Source organism: Nuphar pumila, chromosome 8 (genome assembly GCF_984573655.1).
Source record: "Nuphar pumila chromosome 8, dmNupPumi1.hap1.1, whole genome shotgun sequence".
In the NCBI taxonomy this organism is placed as follows: Eukaryota; Viridiplantae; Streptophyta; class Magnoliopsida; order Nymphaeales; family Nymphaeaceae; genus Nuphar; species Nuphar pumila.
This window is the reverse complement of record NC_143256.1, coordinates 126,085,030-126,105,274: the sequence shown is the minus strand read 5'-3', so window position 1 is coordinate 126,105,274 and position 20,245 is coordinate 126,085,030. Positions and strand designations below refer to the sequence as shown.

General features: G+C 37.8%; 1 protein-coding gene across 1 annotated transcript; it reads right to left on the bottom strand.

Annotated features, from left to right (window-relative positions):
* Positions 1-7,408: 7,408 nt before the first annotated feature.
* LOC149830660 (FCS-Like Zinc finger 8-like) lies at positions 7,409-9,439 on the bottom strand. Its single transcript, XM_090015895.1, has 3 exons — positions 9,186-9,439; positions 8,305-9,087; positions 7,409-7,786 (listed from the first exon to the last, which is right to left on the bottom strand). Exons 2-3 carry the CDS (start codon positions 9,063-9,065, stop codon positions 7,648-7,650), a joined length of 900 nt encoding a protein of 299 aa, XP_089872021.1. The 5' UTR covers positions 9,066-9,087; positions 9,186-9,439; the 3' UTR covers positions 7,409-7,647.
* Between the last annotated feature and the right edge of the window lie 10,806 nt (positions 9,440-20,245).

Here is a 20,245-nt window from a genome sequence, read left to right as displayed (position 1 = left end):
AGATGCTGTCACCCCACCGTCGACTGCGGGATGACCATTGGGTCACCGACGGTGGTGGCTGACAACTCCTCGCCATCGGGGTCGTCGGCGATCGTTCGATCGTCGGAACCGGCGGCAACACCCTACAACAAAAGAAAAAGGCGAAATAGGGTTCAGAAAACCCTATTTCGCCACTTATGGTTTTATTTTCGGGTCTGGTTTCTTAATGCGGTTAACCACCGGGTCAGACCGTCATCCGGTAAGTACCGGGTCTGACCCAGATCTGATAAACCCTGGGTCAGACCCAGATCTGGGAACTACTGGGTCTGACCCGGATCCGGGATGTATCGGGTCCGACCCGGATCCGGGATGTATCGGGTCCGACCCGGATCTGGGATGTACCGGGTCTGACCCGGATATAGTTATTACCAGGTCAGACCCGGATCCAGTAAGTACCGGGTTTCGACCCGGATCCAGTTTTACCGGGTTCGACCCGGATCCAGTAGGGTCCAGGCACTATTTAGCCTGAACCGGATCAGAGTCTAATTCAGACTTTTTTTCGGGACCGGTTCGGAGCCGTTTTTGGTCGGTTCTTTCTAGTTTCTCACCGGTTCCGAAATGCTAAGACCCTGTTTTCTTAAATATAAGAAAATACATGAATTTTAGCATATGGTCATTGAGTTTTTATGAACTTTTGTTCATTATTAACATCGGTTCATAAGGTTTAGAACTGGTTCGGACCTTTAAATGATCGGTTCAGGGCCGTTTCAGACCGGTTCAGAGTGCTTTAAGACCAATTCATGATACATATGATAGGTTCATTCAGTTTTCGAACCATTTCGAGGGTCATATGTCTGATCAATTTGGTTTACGAACCATTTTAAGATATTATTTTGTACATTGGCATTAAGGATAGTTAGATGACTCAGTGTTTTCATGTCACCAAAGTGTCTGAATACACGTAAGTCATCAATGAATTTTATATCATCATACAGTTTAAGCTGATATGCATATTATACTTATATTTATGAAATGATAGACGACCCAAAGGTAGTTTTATCGGGTTTGAAATTTAAGTAGGGTAGAATAAGGTAAATGTGTCGAGATACATCACACATGAGTATCCAAAGATACTTTGTGTTGATGGTCTATCTTCATAAGAACCTTAGTTTTACCGAATATGGTCGGTAGGCGAAGTATTTTCGCATGTCGGAGCTCTTACCAAAGTAGGATTCCGATGACCCCCTTCACTCGCCTGGAAAGAAGCACATCAAGGGCTTTTATTATTTTGTTTTTTCCACTAAAGTTTTAGTCTCGTACGAATGCTTCCTGATATATGTCTTTTGTTGTGCAACTTCAAGTTCTATAATTTTAGATGGCTCTAGCTGTATACCTTTTTTAGATAGATCGAATTTTAGTGATTGGAAAGAAACATTTCTCTTTACATTAGGGTATATGGATCTAGATCTGGCCATAAGGATAGATGAACCCACTGCCCTCACTGATCAGAGCACTGCTGATCAAAAGATTGCTTTTGAGAAGTAGGAGCGCTCGAATAGGCTTAGCATATTGCTTTTGCAATCTAAAGTGGCTAAGAACATTCGCAATGCCATCCCACAATGCAGAACAGTGAGAGAATTTCTGAGTGCCATTGAGGCACAATTTGTGAGTTCAAATAAGACCAGAGCCAGTACCTTGATGTCTAAACTTATATCTATGAAATATACTGGAGAGGAAAATATTCGCCAGCACATTTTGGAGATGATGAACATAGCATCTCAGCTGAATGACATAAAACTAACCATCTCTGATTCTTTCCTAGTGCATTTAGTATTAGCGTCCTTACCCTTAGAATACAGACCTTTCAAAATCTCCTACAATACACATAATGATGAATGAATATTTAATGAACTTATGTCCAAGTGTGTTGAAGAAGAAGAAAGATTGAAAGGAGAGAATGTGCAAAGTGCACATATGGCTTTTCATGCATCCAAGGTAGGACCAAGGAAGAATGCATTTAAGCGAAATGCTAGGAAGAAGCCAACAGAGGATAATACATCCCAAGACAAACAATCTGACTCTGCTCTCATAAGGTGCATCTTTTGCAAGAAGAATGAACACAGGAAAGCAGATTGCATAAAGTACAAGAAGTGGTTGGAAAAGAGAGGTAATTTGTCATTTGTTTCTCATGAATGTAATTTATTACAAATTCCTGAAAATAGCTGATGGATTGATTCTTGTACTACTGTTCATATTTCCAACTGTCTACAGTTGTTCATGAGCAGAAGGGAACCAACAATGCATGAGAAGAGCATCTATTCGAGAAACAAAATGCGTTCACATGTGAAGGGTGTTGGAACCTGCAGAATTACTCTAGATACAGGCGTAATTTTAGATCTTCACGATATCTTTTATATTTCATCATATAGTAGAAACTTAATTTCAATTTCAAAGTTAGATAAATTTGGATATTGTTTTAAGTTTGAAAATTTCAAGTTATCTATATACAAAAATTCAATTGAAATTAGTTCTGCATCAGTTCATGATGGTTTATATCGATTGAGTGTGAAGATCCAAACTCAGGAGTCTTTGACTTCTGAATACGCATTGGTTGGAAATAAACGTAGCATGACGAATGATAAATCTTACATGCTTTGGCATCGAAGGTTGGGTCATATCTCTGAAAAGAGAATAAAGAGACTTGTAAATGAAGGGATCTTACAATCTCTAGATTTTACTGACAATGACTCATGTGTTGATTGCATAAAGGCTAAGCATACAAACACATATAAAGAGAGTGTCAAACGCAGTAATGAGATATTAGAAATAGTCCATAGGGATGTATGTGGACCACTTTTCCCCTGTTACACAGGCAAAAAATATTTCGTCACCTTTATTGATGACTATTCTCGGTATATGTATTTCTACTTGATTTTCGAAAAATCTGATATTTTTCAGATGTTTAAAGAATTTAAGAAAGAAGTTGAGAAACAAACCGATAAAGTTATTAAGATAGTCAGGTTTGATCGAGGTAGCGAATATTATGGTAGGTTTACTGAGATGGGGCAAAGGGAATGACCATTAGCGCAATTTCTTAAAGAGGAAGGCATTGTGTCTCAATATACCATGCCTGGTAGTGCTTATCAGAATGGTGTAGCTGAAAGAAGAAATCATACGCTTAAAGAAATGGTCAGGGCCATGTTGAATTATTCAACACTTCTCATAAAGTTGTGGGGTGAAGCCTTAAGGACTGATGTGCATATTTTAAATAAGGTTTCTACGAAATCTGTGCCTAAAACTCCTTATGAGTTATGGACATGTAGAAAACCATCACTGTCTTATAAGCACATATGAGGATGTCTCGTAGAGACTAAGTTGTACAACTCCTACATTAAAGCCTTTGATCAAAGAACAACCAGTGGATATTTCATTGGTTATCTAGAAAGATCAAAAGGGTACAGGTTTCATTGCCCATCTCACTCACCACAGATTGTTGAAATGGATAAGGCAAAATTCCTAGAAGATGGTTCAGTAGAATTGAGTGCACTTCAAAGCTTTGGTTTTGAGGAAGTACAAGATCCAGTTTTGTCACCTGTTAAGGAAAACATCGAAAGATACCACATTGTTATTCCTATTGATGGTGTGGTTGATCATTCGATTGTTAATGCACAAATCCAAAATGAACCTATTGTGGACAATGCGGAAGAGCACGAATAGGATGATCAAGTTCAATCTGATCCACAAGGATTAGGAAATCTGCCATACATTCAGATTATGTGGTGTACCTTCAGGAGCCTGGTGATTTCATAGATATAAATGATGACCCGTTGACTTTTATGGAAGCTGTTGAAAGCAAACAATCTTCGCACTGGATAAAAACCATGAAAGAAGAGTTAGACTCTATGGCTAAAAATCAAGTGTGGGATCTTGTCGAGTTACCTAAAGGAGTAAAACCCGTAGGGTGTAAATGGGTCTTTAAGACCAAGAAGGACTCCAAAGGTAACATAGAGAGACATAAAGCAAGATTGGTTGTTAAAGGATTCACCTAGATGGAGGGCATTGACTATAATGAGACATTTTCTCCTGTCTCAACTAAGGAGTCAATGAGAATAATTATGGCCCTCGTAGCTCATTATGACTTAGATCTACATTAGATGAATGTGAAAACAACGTTTCTCAACGGGGATTTGAATGAAGCGGTATACATGAAACAACCTTTTGGTTTCTCTGAAAATAATCATTTGGTTTGCAAGCTTAACAAATCAATATATGGACTTAAACAGGCCTCCCGACAGTGGTATATTAAATTTTCCCAAGTCATTGTGACTTTCGGGTTTACAGAAAACATTATTGATCAATGTATATACCTTAAGGAAAGTGAGAGTAAGTTCATTATATTGATGTTGTATGTGGATGACATCTTACTTGCAACCAACGATATAAAGTTGCTTTCAAAGACAAAACAGTTTCTTGCATCACATTTTGATATGAAAGATATGAGTGAGGTTGCTTACGTTTTTGGCATTGAGATTCGTCGAGACCGAGCAAAAGGTTTTTGTAGGCCTCTCCCAAAGATCCTATATAGAAAATGTGTTAAAGCTATATGGGATGGAGAATTGTTCTCCTAGTTCTACACCCACATCAAAAGGTGATAAGCTGAGCCTAAAAGATTGTACACAGAACGACATTGACAAAGCACAGATGTCTGCTTATCCATATGCATCTTGGCAGCTTGCAGTACGCGCAGACATGTTCTCGACCATATATTTCTTTTGCAGTAGGGGTGCTTGGAAGATTTCAGTCTAATCCAGGTATACCCCATTAGAAGGCTGCTAAGAAAGTCTTACGGTACTTGCAAGGGACAAAAGACTATATGTTAACATATCATAAAGTTGATCACCTCGAGGTCATTGACTACTCAGTTGCGGACTTAGGATGATGCCTTGATAGTAGAAAGTCTACTACAGGATATGTTTTCCTACTTGCTGGGGGCGCGATCTCTTGGAGGAGTGGGAAACAGACGACCACTGTTGCTCACACCATGGAAGCAAAATTCATAGCATTGTACGAGACTACTTCGCAGGTTCTATAGTTAAAGAACTTCATATCACAGTTGAAGGTGGTGGATTCCATTGGGAAGCCACTAAAGGTCTACTACGATAATGAAATTGCAATGTCTTTTTCGAATAACAACAAAAGTACTACGTCATGTAAGCATATGGAGCTGAAGTATTTTGTTGTTAAAGAGAAGACGAAGAATCATTTAGTGCATATTGTTAATGTTGCTACCAAAGAAATGATTGTTGATCCTCTTACTAAAGGGCTAGCACCAGGATTATATTCCGAACATGTAAAGAGGATGGGCTTGTTAAATTCTTTTTGACATATGCACATAAATAAAGTGATCACTTTCAGTTCTTGATTCTCATTATGGTTGTTGTTAATCTCATAAGGATTAGAGATTCAACTAAGGACCTATAGAATAGAATAAAAAGACCATTCTATTCATCAAGTTATTCCCATAAAGTTTTCTAGTTAAAGAGTTTATCGTCGAATCAAGTGGGAGAATGTTGGATTAAACACCACGTAAAACGTGGTGGTTATCCACGATGTGGTAACTCCCCACATCAGGGATGATTCATCCCGATAAACTAGCATAGATAAGGGGGGACGGTTATGCAAACTGTTCCCATACTATACTTATTTAAAGGGGTTTCATAAGCAACCCGAAACAACGAAAAACACACCGTCTCTGTGAGAAAACAGTAAAGGAGGGAAGAAGGTCGACTCACCATCTGCATTCGGTAGCCTGCGCTTGTGGTGGCTGCAGACCGGCTGAGTTGAAGAGTGCCCTTCTTCGGCAACGTCCTCCGCCCTCCGGCAATGACCGCCTCAAGTATGTTGCTGTGTTATTCTTCTGTTCTTTGCAGGGCTTCGCCGGATCAGGTGATGGCACAGTCGCCGACGGTGGAAACCCCCGTCCGACCCAACACTTAAGTGTACTAGGCCTCACCAACTTGTGATGCAGGATTCCAGTTTCCAACCAACCAGCAGAAAATATTTTCATTTTTCTTAAGCCTAGCTTTCCATAACATTATTGCCTTTTTATGATGCAGGGAGCAGAAGACCTGCACACTTGACTACTTTATTGTTTTAACTTGCACTTGATCATATCCTTTCTCCCTCTTTTTCATATGAACCTGGCCAATTTAGGCCACTTAAAAGATGCTTGATTCTGCAAAGTTTCCATCTCTGTTGCTTGTACCTTCATTCACAATAATTAGATTCCTTCACCAACTAGCCACTAATTGTTGATTTATATTAATCAAGTAATAACAAATACAGTACAATTAAAATATGAAATATCACTCCCTTTAACAAGCAAAAAGCTTCTTGCTTATATGAAAATTCCAATGCCAATTAATGAAGTCTCCTGCTTATTAAATGACAAAAAAAAACAAGAAAATCGCTGTCGTAGCACAATGGGATGATGAGTGATGACATATGACTTCTAAGGGTCTTGTATTGGAGTCACATGGCCGACCAGCATTCCTGGTTTCCCCTAAGCTGTGAGAAACATCTAAAATAATAGTTGAAATAATAATAACAGTATAGGTAAATTATTGTAATATGGGCCCAAAGCATCTTGCACCCATCAAGTTTTGCCAACTTTTCTACAGTACTGAATCTACTTTCAACATATCTTTTAAGACGAGATTAAGACAGACATGATACAATTTCCTTCTTGTCCACAAGCACATAAGAGTGAGACCTTTGATGTTTTTGTATTGCAAGTTGCAAGTAGCACTTGATGATTTCATGCTCAGAATTTCTTTTCATGTGGAGGTTTCAAGTCCACAATTTTTGTCAAATTCCATAGATGAATTCATCAGACGAAAGAAACAGATTCACAGAGAGAAGGTATTGAGAGAAAGCTCTGACACAAGAATTCATGTCAATGTTTATAAAATACCATAAATTATGATTTATGATGAGAAGATAACACTCCACGTCAAGTTTTTAAATACCATTTGCGCAGTCTCGTATTATGAATTGATGGGATGACAGTAGCACACGATTTAAACAATAATATATGCAAACAATGAGATGGAAAGATCCACACACAGAGCTAGAGAGAGAGAGAGAGAGAGAGAGAGAGAGAGAGAGAGAGAGAGAGAGAGAGAGAGAGAGAGAGAGAGAGAGAGAGAGAGAGAGAGAGTTTCCATGTTCATAAAATAGGATCGAACAGTCATCTAGCAAAAACTGTTGAAGAAACCAACAGCACCCACTGTAATCACCATTGCCACCAAACAACACTTAAAAGTTACAACTAAGCCTTTCATCAGATGAAATCAGGGAGCGAACCATACACGTTTCTTGTTTATGTATAACCAGAATTACTGCGTTTAAAGTTCTCTGCATTCTGATATTGACCTCGAGAATTCAAACTTCCCAGCCAAGTTATGGTGAGAAACAGTCGTCGCATAATCATGGAGTAACCAACAGAAATGAAAATGAAAGAAAAAATCCCAAGTCCAAAACTTGATTCACGTTGGACAGACGGACGAAAAAGAATTTACATGAAGATTGCCCGTAGCTGTTAGAAATCGCAAACAGCTCTTCAGAAATGGATTAAATTGTGTTCTAAGCTAAAAACTGCTGCTGCCATCAGCAATCAGTTTCAAAGATCTCATGGCAGTGAGCCGGTGCTGGAGACTCGAATGAATTGGATGTGAGTTTCTCCATTTCCTCATCAAAAAGAATCTCTTGGTAGCGACATTCACTGCTGCAAAATGCTTTCTCGCCTCTGCAAACCATGAAAAACCATAAAATGGACATGCTGTTGATCAAATATAAACCCGGTTTAATCCAATTCCAAGAGGAAAAGAAGAAAGAGAAATGAGTGTCAAAAATGACCATTACCAAGAAAAAATACATGAAATAAAAGGCAAGCAAAGCATGAAACACCATTTCTAATGTCACAAAGACAACAAAATCAGGCAAAGATGGGTATAGCCCACAATTTTTAATGGAGTCACAGCCTAATGTTACCATAGAAAGAAACCAAAAAATAAAGTTTTCTAATATAGGGGAAAAGCAAAAATGACTATCAACTAAAGTGAATTCAATCAGGATCAACTGAAAGTTCAATACAATAATAGTTCCAATACTAGCAGGCAACAGCAACCTCGTCCTCACTGTCTCAACAGTGAACAAATTGATTTTAAGAAAGAAGTACAGTCTAATTCATAATTCAAACAATTCATTGAACAAATTCAAAAAGATTGAGCTACAACAAATGCAATCGATCGATCGAAAACAGACCTGTACATGTAGATATCATCCTTCTCGCCCAGCTTTTTCTTGCAGGTGTAGCAGAAACTCAGGAAATTGTCGAAATGGTAGACTCCCCGGCGATCAGCAAACAGAGGCGGTTCTTTCCTACTAGCAGGATACTCAATAATACAGCTCTCAATGATCCGGTCGCCATAGATATGGGTGGTCCTCGGATTCGGGCCATGCATGATCACACACGTATAGTTCTCAGAGAGCTCCATCTCTCTTGGCGTGAGGCACCCGCCAAACAGCCTTGGCGACTCTGGCGTGCCGCAATTAGAAGGGTACGATGTCAAAAGTGGGGATTTAGTAACAGGGGACTCTGTTTGAGAAGGGATCTGAATCTTGAGCTGTGAACCAAACAACACCATCTTGTTCTCTGTCTTAGGCAACCCATTCTCCACATCAGCTCCCTGATCCAGTGCATCAACCAGGCCAAGCCCAACCCGGGGATGGTGCTTACTCTCAGTACGTGATTCAGGTGACTGGGACATCTTATCAGACCAAAAGTAGTTCCCAAACCCAGAGAATGGCTTGTTGTCAAGGATGGAAGTTGGGCTCATTATAGACTCACTCTCCTGATACCCCTTTGTGCTTAGCCCTATGAACAGCCTAGGTGAGCTGAAAAATGGGCATGTGGGTCTGCAATATTTCCTATCAACAGGTGACAACAATGCACCACAGTGCCCATTCTCACATATCAGGCTGGTTTTACTTCCAACACCCCTAGACCTCTTGCTCTTCGACATACTTTCTCTCTCTCTGTTCCTCCTAGCCATTCAAGAAAAACACAAAGAAAATGTGGGTCAGTAAGTAACCATCAAAACAACCAAAACCAAGATGAAAAACCACCATGATGTGGTGCTCACCTCAATTGGTTCTTGAGAGAAATCTGCCTTAAAACCCAATACCCAATATGTTTTTCACAGAGAAGGTGGGATTTTTAGAGTACCCACAAAGAAATACAAGATTGGTGGTGTTGGCTGATACGGGGAAACCACCATTTTAGAGAGAGAAAGGGGGGGGAAGAAAGGATGGTTTTCTCATGAAGCAGAGACTCCCATGGATTTGCAAGGGACTGCATGAGAATCAGGGAGATGGTGGTTTCGGTAAAACCGCCATTAGAGAAGGTGGCTGTGCTCCTAGCGGTTATATAGTTGAGCTCAAAGCGTTTTCCCCTTCTCTTTCTGTTTTTTTTTTTTTTTTGGATTCCATTTTCCCACAGTGAAAAACAAAATTTAATATATGAATAAAAAAATACATAGATGTGACATTAGAGTTTAGATATATAGAGAGAGAAAGAGATATAAATTTGAGAATAAAAAAATACATACAAAATATATGTGAGAGAGAGAGACGCCAAAGGTGCGTGACTCTATCCGTACGGTTAAAACCCAAAGTGCCGTACAATGGTTAACCCGAGGTTAACCGCACCGTATTTGTATGGATCGCCCAATTTACGAAATCAGTCACGGATTCTTGGTGATGGACGCAGATGGCGTCCCCTTGAGGGTATTTTTGTCATTTACTACTGAAGAAAGCGACTTTGTTAGTGGGGAATATTCAGAGTGCTCCCTTCAGAGAGTTTCAGATAGCGACAAGTTAGGACAACTTCATGGCGTATGTACCCTTGAAGTATCTTTAAAATGTCATACCTATCCCTAACCCCCACCGACGGTTGACCCTGCTGATATCTACCATTTAGACGAGTTTGGGGGCTGAACTTGTTATTTTGAAAGTTTAGGGCAATTACCGTTGTCAAGTACTCCGTATTAGAGAGGCGTGATCGAGGGTAATCTGGTGCAGTACCTATCAATGTACTCAGCCACTAACAAGCTGACAAGTGTCCCTTGTTCTTTGGATAAAAATTGTAAAATGGTTATTAATTTTGTCGACACAATTGAAGGAAGAACGTTTTAACAAAAAAACTAAGATTTTAAGGAAAGAGAAAGGAGAAAGGAAAAAGTTTGCAATATATATATAACAACAACACCTTCATCCCAAATCAATTGGGGTCGGCGATATGAACTAACAAAGAAAATCATTCTATGTCTACATTCCACATGAATCCTTTTCCTCCAATCATTTCTATCCAATGCCATGTCCTCGGTGAGGTTTAAAGCATTCATATCCTTTCCTATTATCTTCATCCAAGTCTTCCTAAGCCTATCCTGACCTCTTTTAACTCATATATTTTTCCATTTCTCGATCCTTCTAATTGGAGCATCATTAGACCTTCGTCGAATATGTCCAAACTACCGTAAACGATTCTCTCTCATCTTATTTTCAATGGGTGGAATGCCTACCTTCTTGCGTATCTCTTCGTTCCGAATCTTATCTTTTATTGTATTTCCACACATCAATCTAAGCATACGCATCTCAGCTACACTTATTTTTTGAATATGATGTCTCTTGGCAGCTTAACATTCCGTACCATATAGTAAACTGGGCCTAATAGTCGTCCTATAAAACTTTCCCTTCAACCGCAATGGCATTCTACGATCGCACAACATTCCAATTGCACTTTTCTATTTCATCCACCCAACCTTTATCCTATGATTTACATCTCCATCAATTTCTCCATACTTTTGAATGATAGATCCTAAATATTTGAAATAGTCATCCACCGGTATTTCTTGCTCACCAAGCTTCACTACACTCCCATCACTACTTCGTTGCGTACTAAACCGACATTCCATATATTTTGTCTTACTCTTATTCAACTTAAATCCTCTTACTTCCAATGTCTGTCTCCATAATTCTAACTTAGCACTAACCCCAACTTTAGACTCATCAATCAAAACAATATCATCAGCAAACAACATACACCATGACACATTTTCTTGAATTGATCTCGTAAGCTCATCCATCACTATAGCAAATAGGAAAGGGCTTAAAGTAGATCCTTGATGTAACCCAACCGTTATAGGAAAATTGGTTGTTACTCCTCCACAAGTGTGGACATTGGTTATTACTCCTTCATACATATCTTTAATTATACTAATGTACTTTAGAGAAACACCTTCCTCCATCATTGTCCACTAGAGAACGTCCCTATGTACTCTATTGTATGCGTTCTCCAAATAAATAAAAACCATATGCAAATCTTTGTTTCTCTCTCTATTTCTCTCAATAAGTTGTCTAAGAAGATGTATAGCTTCCATAATTGATCTTCCAGGCATAAAACCAAATTGATTCTCCGATATCATGACAACCTTCTTCATCCTAGACTCAATCACCCTCTCTCAAAGTTTCATAGTATGACTCATGAGTTTTATACCACGATAGTATGTGCAATCTTGTATATCACCCTTATTCTTATATAGAGGCACCAAAGTACTCTTCCTCCACTTATATATATATATATATATATATATATATATATATATATATAGTAATGGGTCCGTGTTAAACCCATTTGACACTAAACCGAATGCTAAATGGGTTTTTCGGGCTTCTCCGCTGCTTTTTATGCGATAAATGTGTTGGGCATGGTCAACTTACTCAGGATCCACACTTTGGATCGTGTGTTTTCAATAAAAAAAATGATGTTTGGAGCCTTGAAAAATTTATAAAAATTTTGGACTGTTGATTTTTTGAACTTTATAAAAACCCACCCATGCGTTGGAATGAAACTCTTCAAGAGATGGTTCTTGTAAAATCAAGTACATAGATCACATTCAGAATTTAAAAATAAAATAAAAAAGCCCCCAAAACCCATTTAACACATGGTTTAGCACCAAATGGGTTTAACACGGACCCATTACTTTATATATATATATATATATATATATATATATATATCAAATAAGTAATGAAAAAAATCCATGTCCTTGTGTTTCATATTTTTTCTTTTAAATTAACAAACTGACATCTTCAACTCGTATTTGGACCCTGTTTTATATTCTGATTTTGTGAATTTGTAATGGCAAATTCAAAATATCATCAATATTTATGACATAGAAATCATATTTACAAATATAAGCAACAAAGTTCTGTTTTTTAATATTACTTACTTTGAAAATGTCACAATTTAACTGAATATCATTGCTTTTAGTTTTTTAACATTTTTTAAATCTTAAATCTATATATTCTTCCATGTATACTCTTTTAGATTTAGTATATGCTGATATTTTCTTAAAAATTTCCTCCATGAAAACAATTAATATTTATACCGAGACATTCCCTCCCCAAGAAAATCTCCATACCGTTATTTTTATATTGATATAAATACATGATTCTATGTCCACATGTATATCTTATTGGGAAGTCGAAACTGTAAAACATAATGGAATATCTCTAATTATCTTGCATTTCTAGATAACTATATTGATAATGTGGCTGTGAGGTGTTCAAACACACCATAAGTAGGACTCTATGATGTTGTTAATATATGCTTGTGATCACGTAGAAAATGAATAATTTTATTTTATTTTATTTTATGAATAATTTAAGGGAAAACCCTCATCACCGTGGCTGTCCTCCCATTGGTAAAACGCTAGAGGACTCTCATACCCACTAAGGAATACACCCAGCTTCCACCTTTCAGCAAGGGATGTCACTTTAGTTTTCTGTCAACTTTGGTGACATTCACAAGTGGCGAGACCCCTTGTACCAAACCTCATAGGGTCCAAGTATGGTGATAAATAAGAAAACCCGGGTACAAACCCAAAGGTTCGATTAATACATGGATTCAGGTATAGTTTGTAAAATTTTATACCAGACTCGAGCCCGACCTGAGTTCTCATTAAGACCCATAAATTTTTAATATGAAAACGATAAGAAATATTATTTTACCGAGTATGACCTGGGTTTGATCCAAGCATCCAACTCTTAAGATCCGAATAAGGTTGTCAATCAATCAAATTTTATCTAATATCCTACAGAATTTGATTCCACTCGGTTGCATTTGGTAAGCCAAAACCATATCCCATTATAATTGGATGCTGATTTGGTTTTGTTTTTGTTGCTAATGAATCTGACAAATATGCTAATTTGATAGATATTTGAATCTGATTATATTTAGAAAAAAAAAGTGGATTTGGCATAAACTTTTCAACATCTGAATTTATAATCTCTTTAGCTGCTGACTTCCTATTCATAGGATATAGCACTAGTCACATCGGATCCAAACCTGAAGCGTTTACATCCCTAAATCCGAACACCTTCAAACTGGATCGGTTCTGAACCAGACCCGACAAGTTGCGCCCTCGTTTATCACTTTCACCGTTGAGGTAAAAAAGAAAAGCTTAAAAATATCTGTTGGTCCTACCAAACCATCAGGGGCGGTTTTATTAACCTCATACCTAGTCTCCGACAAGAGAACGTTAGGTGGGGATCCCCATCCGGCCTTCTTTACGATCCCAAGGTTAAAAAACTTTTTTACCGCAGGTGAAATCATCGACGGTCCACTCGTCACCAGATCGAGGCCATTTTCTCCCTCCTTCACGGAGATCGGACGGTCAAGCAAAGAGATTCTCTACACCATATAATCCAATTACATGATGACGCGTGTATTTTAACCCTTTTGGATTTTACCGCGTTGGTGGCGGGTCCCACACGCGAATCTCTGGAGAAAGAGCAGTAAAGTAAATGGCTGTATTCAAAGACGGGAACTGCTACCCATCGCCCGGGCAAGATTTTTTTTTTTTCAGCTAAAATAGTTTTCTCTAAATGCCCTTGCCTCTAATGAAAGAGACTGCTTTGGCTCTCTATTTGACCAAAACTTTGCGTCCCTCGATACGTTGACCCTTCAAATTGGAGGAGACCAAGCCGACTTTTTTTTTTTTAAAAAGGCAAGGGTTTAGGTAGACCCCTACCAGTTATACAATGATACAATTGGGATTCGAACTTGCAAAGTCCGAACACAAGGTGACGTGCACTAGCTGCTCTTACCAGACAAGCGGATCCCCCCAGTCAGTGGAGACCAAGCCCACTTGACTTGAGGATGCTAAGCATGGTAGGTTTTGTATGGAAGGTGTTTGATTTAGGAGGCATAATGAAGTCCAGGTGGTGGGTCATGCCTCAAGGGGGTTGGCTTAGTGGGGTGGGGTCTTGGCTGCTAGATGGGCAGCAAAGGTTCGATTCTCATAAGGGTCACCCTTCTTTGCAAGCTAACACATAGCATAGGCCCTGGGGGCGGGGTTCTAGCCTCGGAGTTTTACACTGTTGGCATGCTGACCGTAGCTATGACAGGTTGAGCCAGCGCGATCAGGTCTTTGTGCCGGGTGTGGTTTCTGCCGGTTACAAATCCAAAAAAAAGTTTAGGTGGGCCACGTCGTGGTTATTTTGTTAGGGGCAACTTGTGAATGCCACTAGGTTGACAGGATGTCACAAGCTCAAAACCCACCGGTAGTGTCCTTTGCCATATGTTAAAGCTGGGTGCACTCTCTGGTAGGTGGGGGGAAGCAGCCAATGTGCAGTAGATGATCAGGGGGTTATTTTTACTCAGATTATCCAAAAAAAAGAGAGAAAAAAAAAATAACCTCAATAATTAAAACTGGATAAATGTTTCAATTACTATTGGTTAGATGGTCATTGATTGGTAAAGTGCTTGAACTGCCATCCAATGTTGTTTATGGATTTATAAACTGAAGAAACTGCACTGGACATAAAGACCTCACCTAGTCTTGCTGAGTCAACCTGCTATACCTACCATTGCCTCGCTGGTGGTACTACTCTTTCTTTGATCTTTGTTCATATTTTACCTTTTTAATCACATTGAGTTGAATGAGCAAGTTAAATTTGTTGGGACCCGAAGGGGTTAATTTGAAAGAGTGGGATGAGGCCTAGTCCACTAAAAAGACAGACAAGGTTTAAGTCCCATGGACGTCATCTCTTGCACAAGCACAAATGTGGTGACTTTCTTAGGGTAATTAAGAGGTAAGTTCATGGAGTTTTACGCTGCCAAAACAGTCCAAGTAGAGTTAGCACAGCTAGGTCTTTGATCCGGGACAATTTCTCTATGTAAATATGAAAAAAACAATTAAATTTGTTGGGTATAACCATGGCTTAATTTTGCAAAGTAAACAAGTTCCCACTGATCCATAAACTGGATCTTGGCACTCAAACACAGACCTAGTGGAGACAAATTATTGACTTTGGACACAATCAGGTCAAAGCTTAGTAGCCAAGCCTTCATAGGTTCAACACCTATAAATTTTAAAGGCCTGAACAAATTCACTTGTTTACCCATTTAACCACCGTCAAGAATGATGTCTGCGGGTCATTTTCAAAATGAATGGCCTCTTTTTTCATATTTCTTTGCTTATTATTTTTTCCATATGTGCCATAATTGCTACAGCCTAAAGCCTAACGCTCCTCACGCATGTAGACACACTTATTTCTAATTTTAAGCAGTTGATATGGAAGAGTCCAAAGAAGCTATTACATTCATTAGGAGGGGTGAGAGGCGTTTTACTTCTGCGCTCAGAAAGGGAAAGGGAGATACATTTAATGCCTAAAACCCTACATCTAGGGGTGTCAACGGGTTGGGTGTGGTTCAGACCCAGGTGAAATCAGACTTAGACCAAATTTTTGGGTACGGTATCTGATCTGGACTCGAGTCTAATAGGATCTACTATAAAAAACTATACCCAGACCCGATAAAAACTACACGAACCAAACTCGGATGATACTCGGTAAAACCATATTTTTTATTGTTTTTATATTAAAAAATTGTAGGTCTTAATCGAAACTCTCGGGTCCGTTTCGGGTTAGATATGAAAATATCAAATACCTTATTAAAAAAAGTAATTTTGATAGATTTAAAAAATGTCATTTTTGTAAGAGTATTTTAGTCATTTTAGTAAGGTTGAATGTATATATATATATTAGGCAGCTGCTAACACTTTTTGAGCCTACAACTAGCCTTTAAAGATTTTTTCTGTTTTTCGTAAAATCGGTCCATACAAATGTGATCTACATGTTTTATTTTATAGAAATTGACCCTTGGATCATTCAGTTCCGACACACACGGTTAGGTTTTCATAATATTTAAATATCAATGATCTATAATTTTGAAACATATTCAATACTTAAAAAAGCTTTTTTTATCAAAAAACATGATCCAAGTGTGTTTCGTAATAAATTGATCATGCCAAACATGTTTGCAAGGTCAGATTTGCAAGAAACAACCCCAAAACCCTTATTCACTGGCAGTAAGCAAACAATTAGTTCAAAAAGTGTTAGGCAGCTACAACTATATATATATATATATATATATATATATATATATATATATATATATATATATAGAGAGAGAGAGAGAGAGAGAGAGGTGCCTACGCTTTTTGTGCCTTTCACATGCCTATTGAGCTTGGATAGGATTTTCAGGTTGTTTTCAAAAAATCTGACCTACAAATGTGTTTGGCATGATTGATTTGCTAGAAAATCACACTTGGATCATGTTTTTTTGAGAAAAAGATGTTTTTTTAAGCATTAAATATCTTTTCAAATTGTAGACCATTTATTTTTGAATCTTATAAAAACCTAACTTGGTGCTGGAATGGGATGATCCAAAAGTAGATTCCTACAAAATCAAGCATATAGACCATATCTGGTCAGGTTTTAGAAAAAAAATAACCAATCTTTTCAAAGCTCCATGCATACGGTCGGCAAAAAAACATCAGACACCTACCCATTACTCTCTCTCTCTCTCTCTCTATATATATATATATATATATATATAGAGAGAGAGAGAGAGAGAGAGAGAGAGAGGGTTTAATGAAAGAATAATTACATTAAAAAAAGTTTAAGAGTACTATAAAAAAGAAGCTGGAAAATATCGTTCAAGAGGTTGGGACATTTTTTAAAAATTATTACAACAATAATGAAAAAGGTTGATACGATGCAAGTGGAAGAAATTGCAAAAATAAAAAATATTCATGGCTTAAAGTGGGATTGTAAAGAGACCGAAGTTATAGCTCTCGAAGGAAAAAGCAATGGAGAAAATAGGATATTTAAAGCCAACCCCATGTCTAGGGATAAAGACTTGATGATGATGACGATAATAATGGTAAGATATGCAAGTCTAAGTCCCATATATAAACTTTGAGAACGCTAACAAACAAAATTTATCCAACTAATACTTTTGAAATTTATAATGATACTAGTCTATATGTTTTTTTGGAAATTAAAAGTAAAAAGCAAGAAATGATAGTTGAAAGAATCATAACTTTTTTGAATTTCGACCTTAGAGAATAGTAATAGATTTACAAAGTACCACCACTTTAGGGGACGGTTTGATTGCTTTTGTTAATTAATTCTGTAGAAGACCAAACCAAGCTTGTTTTTTTTTTAATTAGAGAGTATTAGGGATTAAAGTGAATGGTGTTGGGTGTAGGAAGAGGAGAAGAGGGAATTCAAAATAAAGAAAAACAATGGGAACCACTTCTTTATGGAGTGTGTTTGGACTTTAATGATGTGGAATAGTCCCATATCGAAGGATTTCAAAAAAGTTGTGGGCTTTATAACCTACATAACACTTGTTCTAAAGAACAAAGGAGTGAGATGTTACCACACATACGCGTGCACCCACCTGCCGTACCATGCCGGGCCGGGCCGGGCCGGTTCGGGTAATTGGCCCTTTAGGGCCATATCCTTGTAAGTTCAATGTTATTTTTGTTCCACGTTACTTTTTTTTATTTGGATTAAATAATGGGTTAAGAGAAATAGATAACGGATCGATCCGTTATCGGGTCATGACCCCTCGTATTCTGTAACGGGGCTCTTCCACGTTTTGTAACCGTTCATGGGTTATAAAACATGGTTAGGGCTAGGGTTACAAATATATGAAGTCGCCAGACTCTTGTGAACTTCATTTTTTCTCTCTCCCTGTTGCTATCTCTCTTTCGCTCTCCTGCGTTTCCAGAAAGGAGTTTTCTGCAACAACAGTTTTGAGAGGTTGTCTTCGAAGGATGATCTACCATAAGTGCACCGATCTGAATCGTCGAGGCTATTGTATCATGAGGGAAGGACGCTGAACCCTATTTGCACCGTATGTGGAGGCAAATCTTATCTAAGAATAATACTTGCATATGCCTTAGCCTGTTACATAATACTAACATGTTAATGTTGTTTTTATTATGTTTTATGCATCTGTTTGGTCATTTGCATTTGTCTGAATTTTGATATAATGTGGAAATCGACATGTTTGCTCCCTGTTTATGTTTCGATCGACTGCTAATCATGATTATCGTGTTGATACCTATTCTGAATTCTATCATGATGTTGATTGTGAAACGATTTGATATGAAATTTGGTCCAACAAATGGTTCCCCCTACCTGGGTAGAAGGGATTGAACAATTTTGATTTTTCAACTATTTTTGTTTCTTGACTTCTTTTTTTAAGTATGATCTCAGAGATGTGATCTACAAGGTTTGTTCAGTCAGAATCGACCTTTGGATCATTCAAATATGACATGTGAGCAAATTTTTATAAATTTTAAAAAATCAACAACCTAAAAAATTGTATAAATTTCAAAGCTCATAAAATCAGAAATTTTAATTAAAAATTATGATTTTAACAAATAAAATATGCTGAACACATCTATAGGGTCTGATTTGAAAAACATGACCTACAAGTTAAAAATCAGCACTTTCCAAACAATATTGGCAGTAAGAGAAACCAATTTCTCTTAGGGTAAGTTTGGTTGTATTTTTGAAAAGTGAAAATACTGTTTCAAAAAGATTCATTTTCAAAATCTCGTGAGATTTCAAATTTGATGAGACTTCATGAGAAAGTAGATTCTCACACAAATGAGATTCATTTTATAAGTCTCCCTTTTGAGTTTTGTGTCAATGAGGCTTGCTTTGGAGATTTTATGCTTTTTTTTTTTTTTATGTTTAGTTGCTTTTGGGGTAGTGATTTACTTTGTAAGGTGTATTAGAAAGTGAATCTCATGTGATCGAATTAGTGATATAATTAAGTCTTTTGTAACAGTGCTTATGCAAAAACAACTCTTATGACAAGAGGCGATCTTCAGTCATTCAAAGTTCAAACATGACTCATCAAAATTAATTGACACCTGAGATGTCGCCATTGTGGCCCCCATTTATTTTATGCCCATTGATGATACTGCTTGTTGTTTTCTTACAAGTAGGACTAAAGGCAATCAGTGGGCTGGCTAAGAGAAGTAGGGCCCACCATGAGGGGAAAGGTGTGGGGGCCACCTGTTGATTTGTTTCCCATCGCCACGTCATCTACAAGGTCATGAAGTGGAATTTGATTCCATGTCCCTTGCATTATCCAGGGATGACATGACACATTCAATAGGCCCACTTGTGTGAGGGATGTTAACAGGCCCACAAAAGGTCCAACAAGGTGCAGTGAGACCTAAAACCAAACCATATCATGCCAATCTCTACCATTGCAGACCTAAGTTAATGCATGGCTCGGTATGTCCCTTCACCTTAAAGGCTTTAATGGTGCCCAATCAGTTTTTTCATATAAAGAGAGGTCGAACCAAAACTTCAGCATTTAATTGGTACCGACCATTCTTTTTTTATATAGCTTTAGATGAACCATGTGATATGAAATTACTCAATTAACATGAAGAGAAAAAGAGAAAAAAAAATGAAAAAGTAGCTTTTCTTGTGATTGTTTTTCTTTGGTGTCTAGGGCAGCTCTTTTATACTTTTGGTTAATAATTAGAAACATCACTTGAAAATGAAATAGTGAAAAGAGGAACACCACTAAACTTAAGTATGAAAATAGATCTTAAGATCTCAGATCCAATTACCCTGCAGGGTCTGAGATCCAATAGGGCGTCAACCCTGTATTTGAACCTTTCCATGAATAGGGGTTTTAAATTCTTATTTGATAGATGTTTAGAGTAGAGACCCAAGCTAGTGCATTTCCTTCTAAGCTCCTAAGGAACCACCTGATCAAGATTCGAGTTTTTCTTCACAAACATCTAAGAAAAGAGAG

Excerpts from the sequence above, each read along its gene's own strand:
- LOC149830660 (XM_090015895.1), bottom strand. The coding sequence starts at position 9,065 with ATGTCGAAGAGCAAGAGGTCTAGGGGTGTTGGAAGTAAAACCAGCCTG. Across the intron at positions 7,787-8,304 it reads GATGATATCTACATGTACAG|AGGCGAGAAAGCATTTTGCA; the intron begins GTCTGTTTTCGA and ends CATGGTTTGCAG.